The sequence below is a fragment of the Calonectris borealis genome, chromosome 8, assembly GCF_964195595.1.
Source record: "Calonectris borealis chromosome 8, bCalBor7.hap1.2, whole genome shotgun sequence".
In the NCBI taxonomy this organism is placed as follows: Eukaryota; Metazoa; Chordata; class Aves; order Procellariiformes; family Procellariidae; genus Calonectris; species Calonectris borealis.
The window spans coordinates 19,294,560-19,322,096 of NC_134319.1; the positions used below are offsets into that span (position 1 = coordinate 19,294,560).

Here is a 27,537-nt window from a genome sequence, read left to right on the forward strand (position 1 = left end):
TCACCTCTTAAATTGGCAGGTGATATTTGTCATCTTTCTTTTTCCAAGCTTTTCAGAAGGTGGCAGCTGAGATTGCACTGCAAAGCCATTAAACCCTTGAAAAAAATGACAGAAAGTGGTAGGCAGGAACAGTCAAGATGGATAACAACAGTTATTATGAGTACAGCTCTGCAGGTACAATACCACTTGTCAAGAGCAGCATCTGACTCACCAAGAAACGCTGAAAGAAGCATTTCCTATATTCTATACATGGAAATATTTTATGCAATGTCAGTGAATATAGTTTTTTGAGGATAAAACTGATTAGTCTGAAGTTGTTTCTACTATAGTACTGGTTCTTTTTCTGTGTGTGTGTTTCTTCTCCTAACTACTTCTGTACCTATTTAGTATTCTTGCCACCTGCTATTCTGAGTTACACTGCTTTAGGGTTGTCCTCCTGACTCATCATTTTTGCACTGCACTGATGCTGCTTTCAATTAGCACTATGAATAATTCCATCAGAAACGTTTTTAATTTTCTGAATTTCTCCCTGAACACTTTTCTACTATACAGTATCAACATTGGGGTAGATTATTACTCAGTAAGTGTGCAATTTAGTTTAAAATAGTGAGTCTTACAAATAAATATATTTATATCTGTTAATATCAGAAGCCTGGACTGTGTTCCTCAGTAAAGTGAAAGGGTATGTCAAGGAGCTGGTAATTAGTTCCTGCAGCTGAGACCAATTTCATGCCAGCTGGAGAGAATTTAGAGGCAAGAGGGCTTTGATTCACAAGCAAGGGTATCTTATGCTAGCTTGGCTGACAAGGTTATCTATCACCCCATCTCTGCTGTATAAATGGGTGAATGGTGTTGAAGTAATTCCTGAATCATCTCAGTTTAAAGCCTGTTCTTACTTGCCTGCTTGTCTTGGAATGACAGCCTGCAAACTGTTCCAGTTTGGAAACTGCTTCAAGAGCAACTTAATCCATAATACGGTGAGAGGTATTGGAGGGCACTGATCTCATCAGCTATACCAGCATAACTCACTCCTATTAATAAGGGGCCCAGCTCTACTCAAAACTACTGCTGTTGGCAAGGACTCACAGTGAGCAAAGATGTGGAAAGAGCTGGATACAGATCTAAGATGGCTTTTCTTTTACAAAGGCATTGCATTGTATCATTTTGGTTATGAGATTTCTCTTTTCCCTGTGCAGCTGTTCTCTTCTTATAGCTGTTATTTGTATTTGTGCATTAAATAAGTTACTGTCAGCAGTGGCTTTGAAGCAGAGAGTTTTCCCAAAATTGTAGTTATACCTTGTAAGCAGCTGTCATTGAGTGTTCCCTTTCCAGACAGATTGAAAGCATAACATTTCTGTTTACTCTCTACTTCAGGGTTCACTTGCTATCCTGACTTTATTTTGTACTCTTCCACTAAATCACACCACTTCCCTATATAGGCAGATTGGCTACGTTTTAAACGGGTAGGTTAAAGAACATGTTATAGCTAAAAAGGATTCAGTGATTTAATTTTTCAAATGTGTGTGCTTGAGCAGCTTCTGTAGAACATACTGCAGAAATGCTTTTTGCAGGCTCAAAAATATATCCAAACCCACTCCATTCTGTAGATTATTATGTTGGATAGTGCTATGTTCTAGTTTTCCTGAGTGGATTGCATTCTGTCAAAAAGCTTTAAAGAAAATCATGTCCCGTACAGATTTTCTGAACCATCTTCCAAATGAAGTGCTAACATCTGTGAAAATAATGCAGTCTAATTAACTGGAGTCATAGAAACATGTTACTCTATGTTCCTCACTTCTGCAAATCCTCCTTTAGCACATCTTACAAAAACAGACTGTAAAATGTTTGAGCTTCTTTATGTATTATGCAAGAGTTTCCTGTGGCAAACTGAATGTACGCATACAAAATTGTCATTCAATATTTGATAACTTCCAATGCAAATAATTCAAAATTTCATTAACTGAAAAAGTTTAACATTTTACTACTTTTTTTATTGCAAGTGGAATAAAAAATATTTTTTAAACAATGATGCTAAAGTTCTATCTATAATGGTTCAGACAATGCTTTAAGAATATTTCTATATCTAACTTGTTGGCTGAAAACATATTTTAAAAATAACCTTTTAAAATTTATTTAGAATCATGAAATTTCTACAATTCTACAGAGGCAACAACACCGAGTTCGATATTCAGAATCGGTGGAAATTGGATCCGTGATTTTTTCTCTTTCTGGTACAGTACTTTGAAGTTTATGTTTTTAAACTCATAAGCTTCTAATGAGGTACAAGATCAGGCCCTGTTGTAGGCTACACTAAACTGAATGAAAGCTGCCGTGGTGGAATGTCATGCAATAGTGGAAGGAGCAGAGAACTTTGAGGATGAAACATTTTCATTCGTTTTTACTTTTTTTAATGTATTGTAGAACAGCTACATTAGATTTGGTGATCATCAGCTGAACTGTTTAGTAAATTCTTGTTATAACTGAGCAAACGTTGAGTGTCACTAACATGTAAGACAGCCGTCAAGATTTTTAGTATTCAGGGCTGTAAACACAAGAGTGAACCAAGGCCCTTGGCTTTCATCTTCCAAGTTGAGTTTGCAGACCTGGTGGTAGCAGAGGAGTTAGGGAAAGGATTCTTTGAGCAGGTTTGATTAGGAAATCAGTGAAACTGCAACATGAAGTATCTGTCCTTCCTTTTTAGAGCAGAAGATGATTTAGACAGGTAGATGAGATCCTTAAGCTGAAGCTTTCCTGAACTACAAGGATTAACAAGGCACACACTGGCCTAGTCTTTTGTATTGATTGTTAAGCCTCCTAAACTTCAGCCTTCTTAACTTTCCCTTTCAGAATAACTTAGTGACAGTTTAGCTTACTTTTAAGATGTTACAGGTGTGTATCTCATTTGGAAACAGGACTTGCTGAGCTCTTCCATCAATCTCTGCATTTGCCCTAAATTCATTCCATTATAGCAGTTGCTTGTTCCTGAAGCATGTGCTTTCGAAGGCATTCGGATGTCTGTACTTTGAGTGGATTGAACAGTTAGGGTTTTTTGATGTTACAGTAGAAAATAACCTCTGAGTTATTTGTAGTTTTATCTTAAAAATACTAGTAATCACTGGCCAAATCTCATGATTGCATTTCACCGTCAAGATGTGTAAATTCATTCATGTGTTTTGTTCCATCGCCTTTTAAACTAATGTTTGAATAAGAATTCTGCTTCCCGGTTTGTGGTGAGAACTTAATCACGTTACTGCCATGACATATACATTGATATCAATTTCTTCAATAGGTGTTGCATTTATACTGGCAGACACTCAAGACTTGCTTATGACAGGGGAAGAACAGTTTTTCAGAAGAATTCAGAAGTTCATAAACATTCATCGGAACAGTTTTTTGGTTTTGTCAGCTGCTCTTCATGGACCAGAAGAATGGAATGTCATGTTCAGGATTCAGAGAAGGTATGATTTCAACATCAAACCAAAATTTTTATTGCTAGGAAGAAATGAGGTAGCAGTCCTAGATTCGGGAATGATATTTTAGGAATTATTTTTCAGGAATAGGAATTTTATTTTGCTAATGCACTAGAAAATTATTTAAAGCATATGTTTATTAATGGCAAATGAAAAGAATACTAAGTGAATCAATCTGACATGTCATAGGTAACGAAAGGGGACATTCCTCAAAACATAGCAAGTAACATCCCTTTCAATCACTTTAGGGCTAAGTAACATAATTCTTCTAAAAGTTTTCTCTTGAACTGGAAAATTAGGCAATTTTCTTAGCTCTGTCAGCATCTTTTCATGGTCATTTTCAAAACAGAACAGGCAAGTTTCCTTCATGAGAAAAGGCTTTATTGTGAAGTACAGATTCTTTAACAGCTTTTAAAATCTGTTTATTTGGAACAGCATCTATTATACAGAGCTAGAACAATTGAAATAATCAATGTTATTTTACACCAAAAGTATAGAACTGGCCATTAAACTGGTTTGTTTAAAACTTTATCTGTGATTTCTAATGAAGCCTGAAAACTTGCATGTTTCAGTACATTCCTGCTGACAAATCATCAGATTGTGCTCCACACTTGTAGTCGAAACTACTTTCTGGTAGGTGCAGTAGTCTTAACTGCAGTTGATTTTCACTCTTGACATCAAAGAAGTGACTATTCTAATGGAGTCTTTGATCTTTACCTCCTTGAAACTAGCACCCATTTTGTTAAATCCTGGGCACACTGCCAAATGCTGATGAGCAGCACAGTGCATGGGATGAAATGTAGGAAATCTATTACGCTATCTGTGAAAATTCCATAAATTTTCATGAGAGGTCTTAAAAGCTCTGCCACCATTCAGCAAGAACATGTTATTCAGCTGATGGCAATACTAATTCTCAATCTATCTTCTGGTTATGTACAATGGATTTTGTGCACGTGTTGATCACTAACAAATATGATGTTTTCAGACTATATTCCATTTGGCAAGTCAGTAATTTTATTAAAATAATAGTTTTGTCATTGCAAGCCATACCAAACTGATGTTGACAAGGCATAATTATATTTCAGATGCATGTGCTTTGTTACTACCTGGCAGCTTGGAGTTCTGCTATTACATGTAAATCACTGACTGAGCTTTTGCATTGGTGGGATTCAAACTTGTGCCATGTTCTCTCAAACTACAAGTCACCTGCCAGATTTAAAAAAAAAAAAAAAAAGTCCCCTGATATTTTCTTTCTGCTTATCTATGGTTTGGTTGCAATTGGGGAAGGATTATTTTTTATTAACAAGAACATTATAGGATTGTTGTTAAACAACCTGAACACTTTATGTAGGGTTGTGTATATTATGGGGGAAGCGGGAGAAAAGCAATCTTTATCATCACAGCTCAAATGAACATTCCACTAATATCCTCAGTAAATATGTATGTTAATTTTTGAACACCTTGGAGCAAAGACCAGCCTTGTGTTCTAATGGCCAGTATTCTGCCCACTGATCAAATTAATAAAATACAAACTAAATTTAGACCTGCTGTAATTGGAAGCAAAGCTATTGATAGAAATGGATTTTCATGGATCTAGGTAAGTACATGTAATTCTTTCTTTGTTGCACTTTGTTCGTTCATGCTTTGCTTAGCCCATTGCTAGTATTAGCAAAGTTGCATCTATTTATTTCCCTAATACCTAAATGTAAACCAAACCACAGTTTCTGCATCAGATTTTGGCAAAGCTCAACAGTGACCTGAGGGACACTACCTATAATACTTATTTTTGCTAATTAGAAGAATGGGCAGCCAAGTTCAGATCAGATATCTAACCAGCACAGGTCTTAATGTAAATGAGTCCAAGTCATCAAACAGATTGAGGGGAAGAACAGGTGGCAGCCACAAGGGGAGGTCACAGGGGAGTATACAATTGAGCAGCTGGGCACTTTGTTTGGATTAAATTTTTGATTATTTAAAATTCCTCATTCTTGTTGTTAAGTCCCTATCAAGTTTTAGCTCTACAACAGAAAACAGCAGCAATGCTAACTTTGTTGCCATTGTTACAACACACTTAAGATGCAAGTCTTAAAGAGAGGCTCTGTGCTTGCCTAAGCTTTGATCTGTCTGTCTTCCATGACTGCATTGAATGACAATTGATGCTAGTATTTTAAATCTCCAGATTCCATTCTCAAGAATGAATGTATATGAATAACATTATTTATACAAAGAGAATGAATTTTAGGTTAAATTATTTGAATGAACAAGTCTTTACATGAAATTCTTAGCAGAATTATCCCATTACCTTAATCGCATCTGAGGTACAGATTGCTATATTTAGATAGTAGACTACAAAGATTTAGTTCAAATTTTGAACTGTTTTTAGCACAGTGTTTTTAGATACCTTCCTGTGTTCTTCCAAAGCCATAAAAAACCAACCAACCAAACATTTTTTTACTGGCACTGAAAATGGACAGTCTTCAACAATATAGCAGAAGAGGGTTTAGTTCTCTCTGAATGTAAACATGCTTAAGAAGTGTTGATTGATTGTCAAAGAGCCCTAGAAAAAGAAATGAGCCCTTCCAAAGCCCACCTGAACAAGTGGTACAGAATGGGACAGATGGCTCTACAAACAGCATGAACTCTCCCGTTGCCTTTAAAATAAAAGCAATCTTCTATCTTCTTGTGGTGAAGACACAGCAAAAAGTTGTTTACATAATGTGGGAATACTTTTTGAGTTTTATGGCATAACAAATTAAATGTGTATTCTAAAAGTAACCTTTACCTTGATTTATTTTGATGTGCAGATTCCTGGGCAGTAATTTACGTATAATACCAGTTCATAATACTGCTGAAACTGTTAAGTTAATGCTAACTATAGCTAAGGTAAGCCTGGTTGCATATACTTAAAAATATTAATTCTTCAGATGTATATTAGCCAGGAAAAGCCAAGAACTAGGAAATACTTATTTTTCCTTAATGGAACTTTTTGGGTCATATCGACCACAATCCATGTAATACATTGAGGTAGGACTGCTGTTCTGATACTTTAGCTGAGTCTTTAAACTATTGTTAAAGGTAACTTTAAAAGCTCTTAATAGCATCTATGAAGACAAATTAGATATTTAAGAGCTAATTCAGCTTTTATTTACCACTGTTAAGTTAGGATGTCTTCACTTCGTTTACTAGTGCAGAACCTGCATGAGATCTAAATATGCGATTACTTCAAGTAAAAATGCCAATCTGAAAACTCTAGTTACTAGTATATTATTTCTACAGCTTAATGAGTGTAATTTACCTGTGTATGTGCATCACTAAAAATCCACAAGTATCTGCAACATATCATGTTTACATTACGTGTAATTACAACACATTATTCATTAAATCTATTTACTAAACCTCTTTAAAGAACTTTTTTCCATGAAAACTCTAACTGTAACAGTACTAGCAGCATCCCATGTACCAAAAATAAAAAGAGCAGGTTGAATGACATGTTAGGACTCAAATATAAATTTACATTTTATCCTTTCCTGAAATGGGCATCTCAAAATAATAAGCATTAACCTATTCAGAGTATTCATCATTTAATTAAAAGTGTTAGCTACATCTCACTTATTATATGGCAAAAGTTGTTAAATACTTATTACAATGTTGAACATTGTACTTAAACTTTTTATGGAATCTACTGCTGTCTCTGGCCCAGTCTCTTAATACAGCAGTAACCTAAAAGCTTTTAAGATTACTGCTGATCCTGTAAACTTGAATTTGCTTTTCTACTTCTTCAGAATACACTTGTTTACACCAAACTTCAACAGGAGAGCCCCATAAGAAGTGATGATAGTATATACCACAAATCTATCGGTTGCCATTACACTATTTCTCACTGATGCAGTGCAAAGCCTGTTTAATGAGCTCATCTTTTGCCAGAGAATCCCTAACTGGTATAGGGCCTAGAAAATGAACTTTTTTGCCCCAGGTTAACAGACATGGCCAAGGGAGCAATACCATCCAACTAATCCCGAGCTACCATACCCAACTCCTGTTGAAATACTATCCAGATAATCAGATGCAATGCTGACAGAACTAGTTATTTTAGGACTGGTCTTGCACCTAAAGGGATGCATCAAATCACCTCTGTGTACATCATTCCTGAATCTACTTCAGAAAACACGATTCAAATTTCACTGCTGAATAATTTTACAATTGTACTATTTGAAAAATAAGATGTTGAATATTCTCTCACCACAGAGTTACTGTGTCCTACTCATAATATTTTTCTCTCCTCTAAGATAACTTCCAAGCCACGAGCAGATGATATTAGTTACAAAATGGCAATGACAAAAGCCCAAATAATAGAAAACAGTCCAGTTTGGAAGATGCTTCAGGAGCACCAGTTGCACTGTAATTAATTAGTATTTGGGTTTTTTATTCATAAATAGAGTGGCGATATTTTAAACAAAATATAGAATATTCTTAAAAATGTAGTTACATTTCAAAAGACTGTATATACAACTTACGCATTTGGAATGAAAATTTGTATTAAATAACTATACAATGAAAAATAGCATACATTATACCAAATGTGCATTCTAAGGAAAAAAAAAAGTGGTTTAACTGCATTATAGAAAAGCCAGCCTTGATTCTGAACTTATGAGCTCATCTGTTTATAATTATTTCCCAAAATATTTCATGTGTCTTAAGGAAAACTTTATCATTAAAGATAAGGATGATCAAAACAATTCCAAAATATAGGTTCCTATGCATAAACAGGTATATGTATGAAATCTTATACAGTGTGGTTTTTTAAACGCAAGTGTTATCTGTTGTGCTACTAAGTTTTAACATCTTATTTGGCTCAAAGTTGATGTGTTTTTCTTTAAACCTGGTTACCTTTGCCATAGTGTTTCTACTGTTACCTATCTATACCTTACAGTCCTGTTTGTAAATATAGAAGCTTGTTTGTCAACGTTAAAAAGTGCTAATAAAAATACCTTGTGCTTAAACAGTGCTTTTTAAATCAATGGTTCTCCAGTCACTTTATAAAATTCACACCACCAGTCAGCAACTATTATCTAGCAAATTTTGAAAATTTACAGAAAAATAAATGCACAACCATACCTCCTTGCCACAGCATAAGAACAAAAAAAAACACCCTTGTTTTTAGTTTCTAAACTTAAGAAAAAGCATCAAATTCTGAAGAGAAGTACTTTAGTAAATAGGTCATCACTGTGTATTGCATACAACAATAGCAAAACAAAATAAAAAAGAACAGCCACAAGACTTATGAAAAGCAGCATCTGCAATTCTTCTAGAGGCCATTCTAAATTGCTCTTCTTTAAAGGTTGGTAGCCTCCTTTTCAACTAAAGTCTCATAGTCAAAATGATCTTGTAAGAAGTATGTTAATTCAAATACTTCAACTGACCTAACTACTTTCATCCAGTACAGCTTTTATTTTCACTTCAATGAGTTCTTCTACTCGAGCTAGAACACTTTCTATTAAATCAAATGTGAAAAGAGCTGAGTGTAAAACCTGAAATGACAAAAGAGATTAATGTTATTTTTATTAGAAGATTTTTTTTTTTTACCCACTACACATGTACGTTTGTCTCCAAATTGAAAAGAAGATTTCAATACTTCTGAATAACTTTGAAGGAAATGCAAACTCACCTGAAGCTGCATTTCAGTAGTCATGGCAGGCATCTTCTCCCCACTAACAGTTACAGAACAAACTGTGTTAGAACTGTGTGCCTCTGTAGAAGAAAATAACCAACCAGAGATCAGGCTGCTGTTTCACATAACTTTTAGGATGAAAAGAATATTTAATATATTAGCATTTCTAGACAGTAATTGCTAAAAACCACAAATCTAGGGATTGATCAAACACAGGACAGAAGTTGCTGAACCTTAAGAGGAAGACAGTTTGAGCTGGATACTCTCTCTACACTTTCTATATCACATATGAATACATTACTAAACAGGCAATATCTACAACTCAAACAATTTTATATAGCTAAAATGCTGCTTAAAAGGAAAAAAAAAATCAATAAATCTGGTCATTTTTTGATACATTTTTAATATTTCCACATCCAGAGAGATAGTAGAAGGTTCTTTAGCTTGACTTAATGAATCCAGACATTAAATACTTATTTTGTTAAGAGAAGGCTGCAGGCTTCTCTGTTTCAGGCAGATTACTTGCAGCAGGCAAAACTGCAGGGACAAGTCTGAAAACCAAGGGGAAGAACTCTTACCTTCAGACCACATCTTTGAAATTCAACATGCTTACAAAGATTATACATTGGGGAAAAAGGCTAAACCATTTACTATTATATGAGTTAGATGTTCTCTCCTGGACTCAAAACTGTTTATGCTTTGTCAAAGGCCAGAGAAATGTAAGAGCTTTCTGATTAATTTTAAAGGATTCCCTTTAGAAAGATATCTAGAAAGAAGGCTGCCTTCACAAAAATTCCCCTTCTCTGCCTCATATAGTTTACAACAGAGACGGTAAGACTAGGGGCAAAAAGCCTTACTGACATTTTTGGTAGCAGAAGCAAGTTCCTTGGGCTGTCTTAATTATACTGGAGACCACAAAGGAACAGAGGATCTGACATACAAAGAGATGGCCTAAAGCAGCTATAGCTCTTATGCCCTGTGCAATGTGTCTACTTAACCCCCAGCAGAATCTGATTCTGTTTGTCAGATTAAAAAAAAAAAAAATCCAGAATGTAATCCTTCAGGCTTTAAGAGAGCACCTGTTTGCTGTATGAATTACTTCTTCTTTGTTAACCTCCCCACACCTAGTATGAAACCTAAGGGCTGTATATTCAGAGAGACTTAGATGCTCTGTCTAACCTTAAAATCAAAAGTATAAATGCAGAACAAGCTTTGAAGATCTTCATGTGGCATTTCTATCAGGTTTCCATAAGGTTTACAAATGTGATGAGAGATAAACAAGTTCAGATTTTTCTGACCAATTATGAAAATTATTAGTATCAAATACAGCAACTACTCAATTATCATTTGAAATCTGGAACAGTGTCAACAGTTAAATAAAACATGATCTAGACAGCATTCACCAATTCTTTGTTTCTAAAGGATTTCCAGAGTTTCTAAATATTAACAAAGCTAAGAAAAAAAGAAAACAACTAACCTCTTCTGTTTTCTTTCTTATTCTTTATTTCTGCTTCATAGTGCGCTTTTGACATATTGAGTCCTACATGCAGTGGTTTTAAAAAATTTTGCTCAATCTTGGCAAGTGTGGTCCATACACCGGTCTATTCAAACAGAACAGAGAAGGTTACAAATTAGTTTTAATGGAGCATTGCAATGCTATGTTTTTGAGCACGAGTTTTTGGACTAGTCTTTATAACATACACTTCTGTGCTGGGAAGAAAAAGAAAAAAAGAATTTAGACTCATCCATTTAAGCATGAATAGCATCGTGATGGACATTTAAGCTTCTCCCCCTCTCTCTTACATTTTCAACATCATTTGTTGAAAATTGAAGGATGAAGCAGTGGGGGAAAAAAAGGGGGGGAGCAAACTTAGTAGGCTCATAACGACAGCAATGGAAACACACATTTTCAACTTGTTCTTGTAACCAAAGCTGAAAGGATCTTGGTATGTTGGAGGAGAGGGAACTAGCCACTTTCTCAGGCTAGAATCTCTACAGTGAGTAAACATCTCTACAGTGAGTAAACAGCAAAAATTCCTCTAAGATAATTCAGCAGCAAAATGGCACTAATATTTAAATTCATGTTCCCGAATTAACACTGTATTGCGATGCCAAATGAAAGCTCTGATAAATGTCATGCTCCCCAAATATATGAGAGTCTTGTCTATATTGCATTCAGTTTAAAAAGTACTGTAGTAATGTTACTGGATACGCTACTACCCCATCCTTAGGCACAGTTGCCAAAGTGACACATGAACTCCTCCCCAGTTTGGCATGGGTCAAAGAAGGAGTTTACAATAATGGCACTCAGGAAACAAGAGATACAAGGAAAAGATGCTCAAAAGCAAGGCTGTTCAAGGTTATACAGCACAAGAGGAAAACTTCTCTGCCTTATAAGCTTGTAGTTACAAAACTGCTGTAGAAGTAAAGAAATATAAAGCAGTCTTTGTGTCTTTAGATATCGGAGCCATTTACGTGACTCCTTTCTTCAGGCAGTATTCTCAAAGGGCAGAGTAAGGACAATAAAAATAAGAATTCTCAATGTCAAATAGTATTGTTGATTACAGTGGAAAATTCACCAAATGTTAATGCTAAATGACACAAAGTTAACTGGTCAAATAAGAAAACTGGTAATTACTTCCACCAGAATGGGGCTAAAAATGAAGAAATAACTTTCCAGAAAAATACTGATTTTTAAACTTGATTAATGAAAGTGCTTGTTACACAGCAATCAAAACATCTGAACTGACATGAAAGGAAGCATTTTCTTTCTGCCCCACTTGCACTATATGAAGGGAGACAGGGAGGAAGTCAAGAAGAACTGGCAGGGCTTAAGTTTAAGGGAAAACTTCAGAAAAGGTGATGCTATTTTCTCCTCAAACTGTAAGGACATTCTTTATATCGGGTACTAGACAGCACTGTTACAGCAATTGTGTGCTACTATGTATAGATTTTTAATAATAATAAAAGAGGAATATTCTCTTTTCTTACAAAGCTATGCATTTACATGAAACTGAGTGGACCATAATGAGCACTTAAATGGTAATCACTCTGTAAATCTGAGAAACGGATATAGTTTATCAAGACTAACTAATTACATAAATAGTAAATTAGAAATGCACCAATTGAAAGCTATTTTTACTATTAATTTTCATTACAGTTTTGGTAATCAGTGCAAGCTATATTGTTATTATTCTACTTAGACTAATAACATCGTTAGGCACTTACAAAACTTGCATTCATAGATCTCAAAGTGCTCTAAAAGTAGATCAGAATTTTTCTGTATTTTAGAAAACAGAAAATGATATGCTGAAGTCTATTACTCCAAATCATAAGGAAAGTCAAGGAACTGGGAGAGAACAACAAAACACCTTAGGATACATATCTGCTGGTTAGAATATTCATCTGACCATGATATTGCTTATTCAAGTCAGGAAAGGCTTTACTGTACTTTAAAACTGAAAAGCAATTTTTCTTCAAACTGTCACTAATTTAAACAAATATTTTAATGCAAAAATCAAAACATTTAGTACTAAGGAGATCATAAAATAGTTTGGGTTGGAAGGGACCTTTAAAGGTCATCTAGTCCAATCTCCCTGCCCTAAGCAGGGACATCTTCAACTAGATCAGGTGATACTTGTTCGCTACATGATAGAGTGGATAAAAAGCTACTGAATTGCATAAATTAGAGGAATAGTGGAACACAATGATTTGAAAGAGTTAGAATAAGTAGCCATTTAGTAGTGGAATGTAATCAGAAAACTAAACACAAATAATTCCATTGGCTCTTCAATGCTGTAGTGACACAATGCAAGTCAGAGCACTTACAGATCAGCTGCTAGAATATGGAATCCATGTATCAACCCAGGAACACATTTACATCAACTGCAGGTGGACAGGACTGACTGTACAAAAACAGCAGATCCATCATAATATACTACACTGAAAAGCCATACAGCAGTTGAATAACAAATAGTTTGTACTGATCTACCAGTAACAAATGTTGCTGACTGCTTCAGACAGAAAAGAGCTAAACAAAACAGAGAAGAAAGAGGTGGGGATTACAACTAAAGCTATAAAATCCTGCTTTAAACTGAGATAGCATAATATTATATGGGTAAAATACATAAGGGCAGTTTCAATTTTTTAAATATACTGCAAAGTTTAAATATGCAGAGTATTTCTGAAATATCTACATTCAAACATCCACACGCAGGAGAAATGAAGGTAAAGAGGTATAACTATAATAAAAAACATAGGTAAACTACAGTGGTGGGCAGGTTAGGCTGGCAAGTTACGTCTGTGCATAAAACATTCTAGGCTGTATCCAGTAAAGCAATGTCGCAGAAAACTGGATAGGTCTGGCCATTCCTTTTGTTACTTCAGCAGATGGATCTTACAGACAAGAATTTTTTTGATGCTAATACCTAGAGAAGCTTTTAATATGTACCTATCATGCAGCTGCACAGTTGCTGTAAATATAGAATACTGTTCTGCCCAGCTAAAAACTGATGATTATTAAATACTTTCAGAGAAATCTTAATACTATTAACTTTCAGCATATCACACAAAAAGTACTTTGCCTGAAGATGAATAAAATGCATCTCTTGAACGGCAAAGGTTTGTATTATTATAATAAAGGAATCCACTTGGAGGCCTGAGGGATACCACGAAATAAATAAGCAAAAGTAACAAATATTTTTTCTTATGGGAATACTTGATAGAGATGTTATTATATGGTGACGTACTCTAAAATTACGGACATAGACCACAGTTCATCAGGCAGAGTAAAAGGATTAGCTTGTTTACAGTAGCAGTTAAGTATGAATGCAATCAAATTTCATCAGAATACAATAACACATCACATATCTCCTAATGTAGTTAATAAAAACATCACTTCGAGATTACTGACCATAGCAAAGAAAAATGCAAAACATGTTTTTGAATCAAGAATAACAGCATTCACATGAATCCAGCTCTCAGCCCTTAGCTAATCAATCATTTTCAAATCAATTAGTACTTACTTGATTATCACTTTCACAATCCTTAATGACTAAGTATCGTAGTAGATTTAGTGACGCCATAATCCTGTGAATTAAAAATACACTATTTTTTAGAACCCGGATTTATATTACAGGGGTAATAATTTAAATTATCCATTAGCCAGACATCCTAAAAATATCCATTTGTACAAGATGCAACCACTCATCTGTTGAGCAATATAGCTTAGTCTAGAGCACCAGTGTGCAGTAACGCCATGTTACAACAGCTGACACTTTGCAGGAAAGATTAAAACTGTCAGCAGCTTGGAGAAGGCTCGTGATTGTGAGGGAAAGAGTTCTCTGAAGAGAGAGAACCTTATTACAGAATTTGTAATATGCATCACTGGTGATCCAAAGTTGATATGAAAATAGTGTGACAGTTTTCTTTATTACTGTATTGAATTTCTTCTTTTGAGTACTTTTTAAAAATATGCTTTTTGCTTTTGTTTTACCATACTTTTTAGCAGAAACTATTTATTGCTTTTTCCAGATAAACAGTACAATTAAGATCACACATCTGGGGTTTTAAGTAGTTTATGTGTCCATCTGGACACTATCATCCTACTGACTTACAAGCCCAACCTTTACTCATCATATAGGAAGAGACTTGTCCTATACAGGAGATTTTCAGAGACATTTCCAGTTATTTTTATATTACTTAATGCAAGTATTTGCTGTTCAGGTGGCTCTGTATTCCCACTCATGAGATACTGGATTCCCAGCAGCAGGCTGTGAAACAGCCTCAAAAAGGCTGTGTGCTGTAAGTTGTATCTGATAATTGTTATTCCCCTGTGTCACATAAGACAACATACCGCATTTCTTTTGTTCCTCCAATTGCTTCTGCAGAAAGCTGACAAACCATACAGTTCTGAAGAAATAATGCTTTACCAATTAGTTCTGTAATTTGACATCTGAGGCCTTATATCCTCAGGGAATGGAGGAGGAATTCCTTTCTTATTGTTAAAATCAATGTAATAGCATTGTGACATTCTTCTATACAGAGTTAGTTGAAAGGATGGTTGAAATAAGTGATCATTTCCATTTCTAGTTGATACATACATTGATGCTGTCACCTCATTAATTACATGACAGCATACCTCCCATTGTAGTAATATAGTTTGAAGTCTTTTTAAATGATTAAAAAGGAGAAAAGCCTCTAACTGTGATTACAACTCACCTATCTGAGTTTTGCAGAAGATCTGTCTCAGCACCTTCTGGAAGCAAAAGCACTAAATCTAGAAGGGAGATCAGATGGTGTCCTGTAAACCAAATGTTGTCACATGCCTTCTGAAAAAATAATACAAAAAGTTTAGCTGAGTGCAAAATTTAAATCTTAAAGATTTCTTAAATAAATTTTAAATAATTTAACAACAGTTTTGGGAAACAGAAAAGTACCAAAAAAACCCCAAAACAAAACCAAACCAAACCAAACACTGGAAGAAATATTTTCCAATTACTACATGTGATTGAAGTATACAAACTAGTCTTTTCATAAGCCTCCCTACTTTGTCTCTTCATGCCAAGCTGTTCTTTTCAGTTTCATCAGAATAGATTCTCCACCTCTTCATCATCCCACCATCTATACAGTTAACACTTGTTTACATAAACTTAGCAAATTGTTCTAGGCACTCTCTTTTTTTATCCTAAGGTATGGACCAATTAGCTCTCTTTACCAGAGACTCTATTCATTTCATAATAGTAGTGTCACGATTTTTTTTAAAGATGATCAGGTGTTTTAAGTTTTCTTTGCATATTTCTAAACCCACAACTCCTAGCAACGCTTGCAAGTAAAGTACACCTTCACCTCTATGGTTCTTTGATGGAGGAAGGACATTCAATTACTTTCTTTTGAAAGAGGGAGGGGGGAGAGGACAGAAGGGAGAATCACGTAAGCGTAAGATGGAGAATACTAGGTTTTGAAGTGGCAGAACTAAATTATTCTGGTGCCCTCTGCATCACAGACAGATCACTATTTTCACAAACACTCCCCTAAATTACAACAAATTATGAAGTGAGGAGGGGCAAAACAACAAAAAAACACCTCTTTCACTTGCTTAGCGGAAGTTTTTTTTAAAGTCTTGCAGCTAAGACCCCTGAAAATTCCCTCCTCAGTGAGGATGGCTGAGCCTCCCTGCAGTGGTGCTAACTTAAGGGTTTGCCTGTCATTCCCAAAGAGCAAGTTCTCTCTGAAGGTTTCGCAGCCTCTTCAAAAGGCTGCTTCATGTCAGTACAACAAAGCCAAGAGCACAGAGTTGTTGCAAAGTCCTTATCTCAAGTAAAAGGTGGGGAAGGTTCAGGGAAGAGATATCATACACAGGGCAAAAGCTAGACAAGAGAGAAAACCGGGACAAAGCCAGAAATGGACTGGAAGGAAAACTGAGATTAGATAAGGAGACTAGAAGGGTACCTGTCTGTTAAGTCAGATCACTTAAGGGACCTGGAAAGATTAAGACTAGCTGGGCACAAAAACTAAGATGAAATAAATGGATAGCAATAGGAAATTGTTATCATTATGTCTATAGCAGAATTCTTTGCAACAAACTTAGAATCTTCAAATTCATATGATGAAATTTTAACGTTATTTGTCTTTTTGACAGCCAGGGAACTCTACACGGAAGAAATATGTTAAGAGAATTCTGAAGCTGCACAGTCAAAAAATTAATTAGTAAGGAAATTTCAGAATATGCTTTTACTTATTCAATTTAATGCAAGGCCCTTTTGGAACAGTTTTCATATTATCATCCTCCTCACCCCTGCTGATTCAATACACAGGTCAGACTATGATCTAATAAATAGAAATTCACTGTTTTCTAACATAATTATGCTAGCATAAAATATGCATAAATTTACTATATTGTCCTATTTGACAAAAGGCAGTATCCTTGAGAACCAAATTTGGTTTGGAAAAGGCCCTAAGCCATTTTAAAAAAAAAAAAAAAAAAGAATTTATTTTTAATTAGTTTTTCCAACTTCCTGGTATAAATGATAATAAAATATGAGATTTAAATGGCTTTAATCTAGCTCAACCCTTTCTGATGTATTTAACATTTGTGAAGCACTCATAATATAATGCTGACTGTCATCATAAAAAAACAAGAAAAAAATTAATAATTCTGTCTGGACTGTAGCATTTGAATTATATTTAAGAAATGAGGAACTGTGAGGATAAAACAAAATACTGAGTAGTTCCTCTTTAAGAAAGAAGCATGTATTTTCAAGCACAGAAAAGGTAATAACAAATTCTTAGAAAACTACAATAAGATTGTGCAATTAAAAAATACATTTGTAAAATTATAATGTAAAAATATATATGCAGAGAAAAGCCAAATTAATATTTTAATTAATATTTAATTATAATTTTCCAATCTTATGTTTCTTTTCAAAGTGGATTTTTTTAATGCATCACTCAAAGCTTAAGCTGTACACATTTTCACAACATAATACTGATACAATTTTGAGATGGCAACTTGTTTTTTAGTGGTAATAGCCTCACCGTTAATGATAAGTGAATCTGATCTTTTATATTTTTAATAATGTATCCTTCCACACCAGCATGGTTGCTTGTCTTCAGTAAACACCTTCAAACAAAAAAAAAAGTTATTATCTCTTCAAAGCTGCCTATATAGTTAGCTCAAAACTTAGTGAATAAGGCCATAATGTCATCTAAGTGGGAGTTTTACCACAGAAAAATAACATGACTATGTAACTTTTAAACACTAGCTTATATAAGACAGCTGATTTTATGTGAGGCAATTGGAATTCCTTATTTATCCAATAACTAACATAGTAAAATTAATGTGGTTTACCAGATAGAAACTCTGTCAGAAATCATTGTTTCTATGCAATTAAGCTGCAATAAGACTGATATTACACAATCTACAGTAATTTGGATGCATACCTGAATAATGTATATTTTCCCTCTGCGTCAAACTTGTCTATAAACAACTGCAAAATATTTAAACTCTTCTTTCTCTAAAGACAAAAAAGATGTTATCAGATTAATTCTAATTAAATTAAATTCAGCACTTAACTAATTCTGTAGGTCCCATTACATACCAGATGCTCTATGGGACAAAGGGTCATAACTTTCACCAAATCCTGCAGGTGGACAAAGAAAACATAATTTCTAATTACATACAGATCATTACATCACGTCACATTGACTAAAATCTACTCAAGACATTAAAAAAACCAACCAAAACCAAAAACCCACAGCCCACAAAACCATGCCTATGAGAAGATTCTCATCAGAGAAATTCACGTTAGCATCAGTGGTTGAAATCCCAGGGCTGATACAAATGACTTATTCTCGTACTGTTGGGTCCAAGTAAGAATGTAGTCAAGCAGCAGATTTGCAAGGAAGAGGCAAAAATGAGCAAGCATCATATTTCAGCTAAGATCAGTGCCCACCTGCCTCAGTGGCCTGTACGTACACTAAGTATATTTTAATTGTCACTGAAACTTCACGCTGTAGTGGGTAGAAAAGGCAATCAATTCTGTACAGCAAGACACTGAAAGTTTCAATTTAACGACACAAGTGTATAAAGGTTCAGTAGTATGTCCTCTCTCAAACACCTAGAAGACAGCTAGACATTATTTATAATCAAACTTTAAAGACTTCTGTACATTGCTTCTTATTACCTGAGGTACGTTAATAAAATTTCTGAATTCTAAATACTGATGGAGAAGGCTATTATCTTCCATTCTCAATAAACAGCTCTCGAACAGATCCTGCAGGTGGGGAAAAAAAAAAAGCTGCCAACATTTTGCACATATATAAGACATTAATCTATAGGCTTAACATTTTATGGCTAAAACCGCCTTCAGTATAAATGCTCATTCGCATATCCAAAGTTCTAGGAGCTGCAAATGTAAGTAATCATGGTAATTTAAACATGCATGTGTGTAAAGTTCAATAAATATAAGTGTTTGTAAGACTGAAGAATACCTAATTAAGCCTCAAAATATTTCTGAAACTATCACCTGAACTATCATTTGTACCTTTCTTAGAAAGGGAAACTAAAGTTTTACCATTACTTAAACTGGAAAAAATAAACATTCTAACATTGAAAATTTGATCAAAAGAAAACTTACAAGTCCTTTAGATAACACAGATTCTTCTGTTCTAGAAAAAAAAAGGAACGTTATCAAATTTAAGTTTTTAATTAAAAAGACACTGTTTATATTTCAGAAGAAACACTAGCACAGAGATCAAAAAGAACTTGTCCCTTAATAGTTTTCATTCTATTTTCTAAACATAGTATCTTCATTATTTTGATTTTTAGAATAAATTGGCTGATGAAAAGTTGAAGATTAGACTCCTCTCTTCAGGGTCAAAAATGACATTTTTTTTCCCCTCAATATTTATAAATGCTCAAAAGTAGCATCTCATATCTCACAGGTATTAAGACATTGATTAACAAAGAAAATGAAACTTTTCCAAGGTGATTCCATTTGCATAGTCCTGCAAGCCTAAGAAAAACACAGCAGATGCTAAACTGAAGAGACCAGGAAGTTTTGTTTAAATCTCACCAGGAAATGATAAGTAGTCATAATGGGAAACTTCCCTTCTATAGCAGTGCTAGAAACTATTTCGTCAACACTGCTGCTTATGGAGGGTGAAATAATCACAATTTTGTCTGGTTTCCTTTAGAAAGCCTGACCTTTAATCAGACTGCATATTGTATCAGAATACTTTCAAATAAATACTATCACGATAGTCTTCTCTAGTAGTAAACTAATTGTTACAGAAGTACAAGTAAATATACCCTCTAATTATTCTGCATGTGTTTAAAAGACCTTAATTTTGCTTTTTCAGAATAGTTTCTAAAAATGATATCACAATACAAGCTGAAAACAATAAATAAATGTTTTAGATAACTTTTTATACTTCTTGGTAAAAGAAGCCATGTTCTTGTGGAACTTGCCATTTTAACTCTCAGGTTTAAAAACCTCCTCTGAACTTATCTGGTATATTTGAAATTTGATTCTATGAATTACTATAAAAGATCACACCCGCTATCAAGAACTCCAAATACCATAAACCTTACCTTTTTAGTAGCACTTCAATATGCGTCATATTGCATTGCAGAAGGTATGATGGACTAGAAGAGAAAAATTAGGTTTACATTAAACTGCATAAGCCATATACATTTGCACATAGCTAATATATTTGACAGGATTAGTCTTTTTTGAAAAATTTATAAAAATATCTTTATAAAATTAGTAATTTTGAAATAGACACAAAATAGTAAGTCAAATTGCTGTTAATAACTCTTAGGTGGAAACTGTCTATAAATACGCAATTGAAAATTTAACACGTTAATTTTCAGCATGTGACTAAGCCTACCAGTTTCTTTAAAAGGACAGCTCATCTAAAATTAAACCGTAGTAGAGTAATCTGCAGGACTGAAGTATGTTTTTATGTATATAATTTAAGCTACATAAAATATAAATGCATAAAGGTTGACATAAAACAAATACTAGTGAAATACACAGTTTTCATTCATAACTATTCACGAATAAAAATTTTTCTTCTGCTCAGAAAGAATCTTCAAAGTACAGACTTATGATAAGTGAGGAAGAATAGTTCTTACCTAAATACGATTGGAAAACAATCAATACCAAAATGCTGAACAAACATCAGGTATGACAGACATGCCAAAGAATCTGCAGAATTCTTTCGTTCTATGTCCGCAAACTCCTGATTCTCCCATTGTGGACTTTTGCCTTTACAATGGAAAAACACTAATGGTATCAATTCTCTTATATCCCACAAAATGTCCTAAAAAAGAAAGATAGATTGCCTATAGTTGCCTTTAAAAGACCTGTATACCAATTAAGTTTCAAATCTTTAACTGTATTCACAGCAAATTCTCTTACATAGCATACGTATAAATTAATATAAATATTTTGTGAGTATTTATGATGTATACACATACACAAAAAAGACCCTGCAGGAAAAATAACTACTGTTAGAAGAATGTTGCTGAGATAGCAAAGTCAAGCACTCCAAAGTTAGCAAAAGACAAAGTCACCCTGCAAAACCCTAGTTTGGCTCCCTTATCCACAACACTATGAATAATGATAGCTTCATGATCACATTATGCTTTGTTTTTTCAGATCACAGAATACTCAGTATTTTGTTTTATGCTCGCTAATCAATATGCAACACAATGTTTATCTGCTAAAGGCAAGCCCTGCTTTAAAGTTAGAATCACTCTGTATGGCCTTTCTTTCCGTTGATGCACAACACAATGACACCTAAATACTTCACAAATACGAGTGTGGGTTCCTCCCCCCGCCCCATTCATGTGGATTAGGAGCTAGTGTAACTCCTATTCTACATATTGTGAAGAAACAGCGAGACCAATGTTAACTCACTGTTCTGGGGTTGTCCAAACTGAACATCTGGGATCTCACATTTTGGAAAATTAGGATTACACAAGATGTCATATAGTCAAAGCATGACTTTACTGACCTTAGCTGCAGCTTTCATTACCCAATTCCACAAACAGCAGAAGTGAATTTCTTGAGAAAATGAAGAAAAGGTAATTCATAATTAGCATAAAAAGCATGGTTTCAGACTGTGCCCAACAGGAGAGGCAGGATGAAAAGCCAGTTTTTCACAGCACCCTTCAACTATCTTAACCATGAGATCATCTTCTGGTAATCCCTGCCTCCTTCACTGCACACCCTAAAAGTCCTGCAATAAATGAAGTAAAGGTCTCAGGGACAAAATCCTCTTTCATTGCACAACCCTGATTAATCCTCACAGCAGTTTCATCCTATGCTGAGACATGCTGGGGAAAAAAATGGATGTGATCATGACAGAAAACCTAATTATGGTTGAAAAACAACCGAAAGTTTTGCTAACTGCTTAGTGTGCTTCACTTTACAATCTTAACATTTGGATATAGAGTTTTATGTGCAAAAATGCTTAGATTTTTAAACACAAATCGGAGAAGAAAGAGAGTTGCATCACATGGCAACTTCCAGACTTCCTCTGCGTGCATGCACATTTGCACACACATATATATTTGTGTGTGCTTTCCTCATCCCAGCTGGCTCCAAGTCTTCCTTTTGAAAGTCATCAAGTCTTAGTGTGCCATTCCCTCCCCCAAAATGACATCCTGACCCAGTCCCTCCGCTCTTCTAGGACTAATTCCTCCACCATATCATATAAAAAGCTCTCTTTCTTCTAACTCCCTAGTTCATAGTTCATAGCCATTTCAGCCATCTTCCTCCGATAGCTGGATTTCCTCTGTCCCTCAGCCAGCTTCACCCCCCTTCCACCTTCTCTGTGACTTTCATTTCCCTATTACATAGCTCCAGGCGTTCTTTGACTTTTGTCTTGCTGTATTGGACTTGTGAATTTTCCTCCTCTAACCAGGGATAACAAGGTAGAACAAAGTCCAAAGCTCAAACTTAACTCTATTCTTCAATACAGTTGATATTAACATGAGAAACAAGTGTATCCATAGTTAATAAAACAACTTACAGAAAAGAATTGTAATGGCCAGTTATCAAAACCAGAATTGTATTTTTGTTAACGGTAAATACTAATAACCAGTCAATAGTCATTTAATGTTCAGTTCTTCTATACGTCTAAGAAGGTCAGCTTGTTTTATAAGAGTTGAAGACATTAGCTGCAATCTTGATACAAATGAGCTGTTGCTGTCTATTCAGTGTTACCCAACTAGTGGCCCATTGGCTATCCTGAGGGAAGATTCCATTTAGTACTGGGAATATTTTCCACCCTTATGTTTCATTATAAGATTTACCAGCCTGCTTCTGAATAAACTCTTATAAAATAATCCAGCACCTGTCAAGAAGATTCCTGCATTTTATCAGCCCAACACAAATCATTGTAGAGCCACGCATTTGAAAATTAGAGACAACTGATATTTACAAGTATTTTAAATTTGGTGTACTGGGTCTGGTGACATGGAGTTGGTTTTCTTCACGGCAGCCCACATGGTGCTGTGTTTTAGATTTGTGACCAAGACAGTGTTGATAACACGCCAGTGTGTTAATTGTTGCTGAACAGTGCTTGCATGGCATCAAGGCCTTCTGTTTCTTACTCTGCCCCCCAGGGAGCAGGCAGAGTGTGGGTGAGAAGCTGTGAGGGGACACAACTGGGACAGCTGACCCAAACTGATCAAAGAGATACTCCCTATCATATAACGTCAGGCTCAGCAACAAATTGCTGGGGGGGGGCGGGGGGGAGGTAGTATTTTTCAGATTTACTGTTGTTCAGAGACTGGCTGGGCATTGGTCTGCTGGTAGGAGGTGGTGAGAGACTGCCATTGCATCACTTGGGTTTTTTTCCCTTGCTTTTGCCCTTCAGATTCTCTTCCCCATTCTGCTGGGGGGGGGTTGAGTGAGTGACTGGGTGGGGGCTTAGCTGCCAGCTGGGGTCAAGCCACTACATTTGGATATGTGCAAGAGAGGAAATAGTCTTTAACACATTCCAAACATGAACAAAGCACAGCTCTACTTGCTGTAACTTTATTAATCACACCTAGTCCTATTTCTGAAAACATACACATATTGTGTGTTCCAACATACACATGGACTGTACCTGACTATCTCCTTATAAGGCTTAGTTTTGCTGCAAATTTAAATAAAATTATCTATACCCACAATAATCTTGCTCTAACAAAACAGAGCTGCTATGTAAAACATTCAAAACCAGAGTAACTGCATTGGTAGCACAGAGTGAACATGTTCCCACTGAATTTCAAGCTATAGCATCAGCAGCAGTAATCATCAATTTATATTCTTTAACAGTCAGCTGGCACCGCACTAGGCACATTAGAGATTTCTCTCTGTGCGACACTTGGATTAAAGGTAACATGTAGATTTTGCCTTGATGTAATACTGCAGCAAAGACGATTCTTTAGATATTCTAATAAATTCATACATCACCAAGAAAAAGAAGCAGTTACAGCTGCTGATTCAGAGAGCAGTCCAAACTGGTTTATAAGAAGCAAAACTGTGTCTGCAAGTTTTGTAATTTGCAGAGATGGGACCTGGAACTGTTCTAGACCTTTATCTACCTGCATTATCTTACAAGACGCAGTAAGTCATCCCACTATCCAACAAAGGAAGCAAAATAAGCTCTAGAACAAATTATAGGTAATTCTGAATTAGACCACTGGTTTTGCAAACACTGTAATTAATTTTGACTGCACTTACTATAATTTCAGTTGCAAAATGCCGAAAGGGATGTTCTTCAACGCCTTCGAGTTGCTCAAGCTGAGCTGTCAATAATGGGTATTTCAGGCTTTTCATACAGCTGAAATAAAAAGGGGTGAAACTAAATCACCAATAAGGTCATTAATACAGACTATAATAGTGTCGTTGATGACCAAGAATAAAGTCTATACTCATACTAGCTGCTGCTATTCCTGATATTCCAAGAAGAATAGAAAACAAGAACATATCCTGTACAAGCATTCCTTAGACTTCACCTCCAGAATATGATTATCCTCACTGATGTAAATTTGAGAAGGAGAAGAATACCAAAACAGCTTCACAGCACAGACACTAGTATTTCTTTACCACTTCCCTGTACTAAAAAAAAAAAAAAAAAAAAAAATTATTTTGACCTTTCTTTTCTCACTTCATAAATATGTAAGGCATATTTAGGGTTTTTCTTTTTTGAAATACCACATTAGTTAATATGAATTGGCAGCATTATAGAACACTAATAAGATTATTTATTTACTGCCTATATAATAAATGCCTACTGTTCATTTTGTTAAGTTATAGGAATATATTACACTAACATAAAACACTCACAATTTTAATAATTCTTCTTTCAGCTCCATGTCATTGTATTCTGATGACTTTTCCATGTTTTTAACAACTTCATTCACAAAAGGTTTAGCAAAGTCCACCACTGCATTACAACATTGACAGAGACCAAGTTTATCTTCTTGTATTTGTTGTTTTGTATAAGGTACAGGTAAGGGAGCAAGCTGATTCATAATCATGGCCAAAGATAAACCCACTGAGTAGGCCTTCTTGTTCTGAAGTTTCAAAAGCACTGGGGAAAAGGAAAAAAGAGAGAAACAGAGAGAACATTTTGAAACATTAAGTTATTACTTACTTAGTAGAGGAAAATGTGAAGAAAAACAATGTGACTACATAAGAAGGGCTTTAGTTGCAGGGAAGGAGAGGGACTGATACTTGAAATCACATGAGCGAATCCAGCAAGACTAAGACATCAGCTAGTTTAATATGCTGTGGTTAAGATAACCATATATTTGAGAATGACAAATACTAAAGCAATCATGCATTTCAACACGTTCCTCCTTTCTCTGTAGCAGCGTGATGAGGACTGAAAAAAATCTGTCTTTCTAGAACTAGTCTAAGTGAAATAATATTGATTTATCTGATCTGGAAAACTGATTTATTCTTGCTTTATTGCTTGACTCCTTCTGTGCTTGGCAAAGCCAGAGGCAATGGCTCAATGTTTCTGCTGAGATCCGACTCCACCTGAAGCAGCTCAGAACTGTTACCTACCGTACAGCAGAACCGACAGAGGGGCTCCCAGACTGAGGAAGTAGCACAAGTGGCTCTCCACTTAAACTGCACTCAGTGCAGGCTGACTGCAGATTGGCTATCCAAAAAACCACATGCTTCCAATTACCAAAATGCTTCTCTTCTTAAATTCTAACATAATTCAATAACACATCTCAATAACACATCTGCTACAATCAGACTTAAACTTGATACAAGACACTTGATTTCACCTCGCATATCAAAACAGATACTACTACTTGTTACCTACTTAGTGGGCATCCAAACCCAGCATTTTTAGTTTTTATATGTAAGCCAGAAGAATGCTTCCCCACAACCAATCAAATATTCCAACCTGCTTCAATCTGAAATAAAAGTTTTCTACTATGAAAATATGGAATTGTATGTTTTAAAAGTTAAATAATGAAGAATTTCAAAATCCATGTAATTCTCGATTTCTGTAATAACAGTATGAATGGTTTACACCTCTAAATATAACTGTCACAGGACCACCTTCTTGTAAATGATGAAGAATAGCTGAATATTGCTTTTTCAACTGATGCTATTAACCCCATCTAAAATCTTTTTCTAACAGGCCAATATAAGCAAGAAAATTATACCTTGTGTTATTTTTGCAAAATATAATAGGCTGTAAAGCCTGTGAGGACAGACATATTCTGAAACTATTCTAGCGAAGGCTAAACTAATTTGATAATTAAATTATTTTCTCATTTATTTCGGAAATCACATGAGAAAGTGCATCTTACCTGTCTGCAAAGGCTGAAGCAATAACATGACAGTTTGGCACACTTGCTCTCCAGAGGCCTGCTCAATCTGCTCAAGTAAACCCAAAAAAAGTTCCTTTGGATTGCATAGCTGCGGGAGAGGAAAAATGCATACTTTTTAATCACCGTGGTCATAAGCTAACAAATTCATCACAAGCAAACTTCAATACAGAAGTTCCTGAACGTCAGGAAAGCAAATCGAATTAAAGATAATCTTTAAGAAAACAAATATGAAATAAGAAGTACTTCCCTACAATTAACATCTTCTATAAAGTGTATATGTGTACACACTTTACTATAAGCTGAAAACATATAATAATAAATAATGACACTGAACTTGATTTCTGTTCTCTATAAAAACCTCACAGTACCTTAGCAAAGTAATCCTTAGGAGTAGAGAGAAAAGAAAAACTTCAGTGTGAATTTAACTCAAACTATAGAGTTTGCAAGTTGTTTTTTAAGTCCATGAATGAAAGGGAACTACTCTTCTAGAGATTAAAACTTTTTTCCCCTACTAATCCATCAGAATCATCAGGTACTCATTGGCATACTGTTTCTGCAGTAGACAAGAGGTAGTATTGCTGTGGCTGCTCTGACTCCAGCAGCTGGCTAAAAACTTTATGAGTTCTATCTGCCTTTTTCATGTGGATAATGCTATGTCTCTTTGTTTTGCCCAGTCACTGATTTCACAGGATTTGTAAGAGGTTAATTATCTCTGAGAACACTAAGCCTGTGTCTACTTCAGATGAAACTGGCCCATGAGTTTAAAAGTTATGGGAAACGGACAGAAGAACCCAGAAGTATTCATGCCTTGCTTTCTTTGGAAATCAGAGGGAAAATCAGGACCTCTCCCTTCCCTACAATTATTGTATTATAACCATATATTTCAAAAACATACCTGTGCCAACTGATCTAGTATCTTCAGGCAATGTTCTCGCTTATCATCTTCCTGTTTATACATGAAAATACATCTAACAAGAGGAGAGACGAGATTCCAACCCATATTTTTGATGATAACCTAAAAAAACAGATTTTCAGAGCAT

General features: G+C 35.1%; 2 protein-coding genes across 4 annotated transcripts in view; one reads left to right on the forward strand and one right to left on the reverse strand.

Moving 5' to 3' along the window:
- C8H1orf146 (chromosome 8 C1orf146 homolog) lies at nt 1-8,745 on the forward strand. The gene is made up of 5 exons (XM_075156276.1): nt 1-174; nt 2,138-2,231; nt 3,290-3,458; nt 6,275-6,353; nt 7,757-8,745. Exons 1-5 carry the CDS (start codon nt 106-108, stop codon nt 7,874-7,876), a joined length of 531 nt encoding a protein of 176 aa, XP_075012377.1. The 5' UTR covers nt 1-105; the 3' UTR covers nt 7,877-8,745.
- The window catches only part of GLMN (glomulin, FKBP associated protein), a 22,855-nt gene continuing 3,828 nt past the window's right edge, over nt 8,511-27,537 (reverse strand). For 2 of the 3 annotated variants that reach the window (XM_075156274.1, XM_075156273.1), the window contains exons 4-19: nt 27,393-27,512; nt 26,477-26,585; nt 24,987-25,233; nt 24,381-24,480; nt 20,777-20,964; nt 20,231-20,284; nt 19,275-19,305; nt 18,822-18,911; nt 18,237-18,278; nt 18,079-18,152; nt 17,674-17,758; nt 15,358-15,467; nt 14,163-14,226; nt 10,616-10,739; nt 9,136-9,218; nt 8,511-8,998 (exon numbers count right to left, since the gene is read on the reverse strand). In XM_075156274.1, coding sequence (XP_075012375.1) covers nt 8,891-8,998; nt 9,136-9,218; nt 10,616-10,739; nt 14,163-14,226; nt 15,358-15,467; nt 17,674-17,758; nt 18,079-18,152; nt 18,237-18,278; nt 18,822-18,911; nt 19,275-19,305; nt 20,231-20,284; nt 20,777-20,964; nt 24,381-24,480; nt 24,987-25,233; nt 26,477-26,585; nt 27,393-27,512 — 1,629 coding nt within the window. In that variant the 3' untranslated portion in view covers nt 8,511-8,890. The remainder of the gene's footprint in view (nt 8,999-9,135; nt 9,219-10,615; nt 10,740-14,162; nt 14,227-15,357; nt 15,468-17,673; nt 17,759-18,078; nt 18,153-18,236; nt 18,279-18,821; nt 18,912-19,274; nt 19,306-20,230; nt 20,285-20,776; nt 20,965-24,380; nt 24,481-24,986; nt 25,234-26,476; nt 26,586-27,392; nt 27,513-27,537) is intronic. The other variant, XM_075156275.1, reaches the window with a different exon arrangement.

Bases quoted from the DNA above. Each gene is read 5' to 3' on its own strand.
- C8H1orf146 (XM_075156276.1), top strand. From the start codon at position 106: ATGACAGAAAGTGGTAGGCAGGAACAGTCAAGATGGATAACAACAGTT. The intron at 2,232-3,289 runs GTACAGTACTTT...TTTCTTCAATAG, and splicing joins CGTGATTTTTTCTCTTTCTG to GTGTTGCATTTATACTGGCA. The intron at 3,459-6,274 runs GTATGATTTCAA...TTTGATGTGCAG, and splicing joins ATGTTCAGGATTCAGAGAAG to ATTCCTGGGCAGTAATTTAC.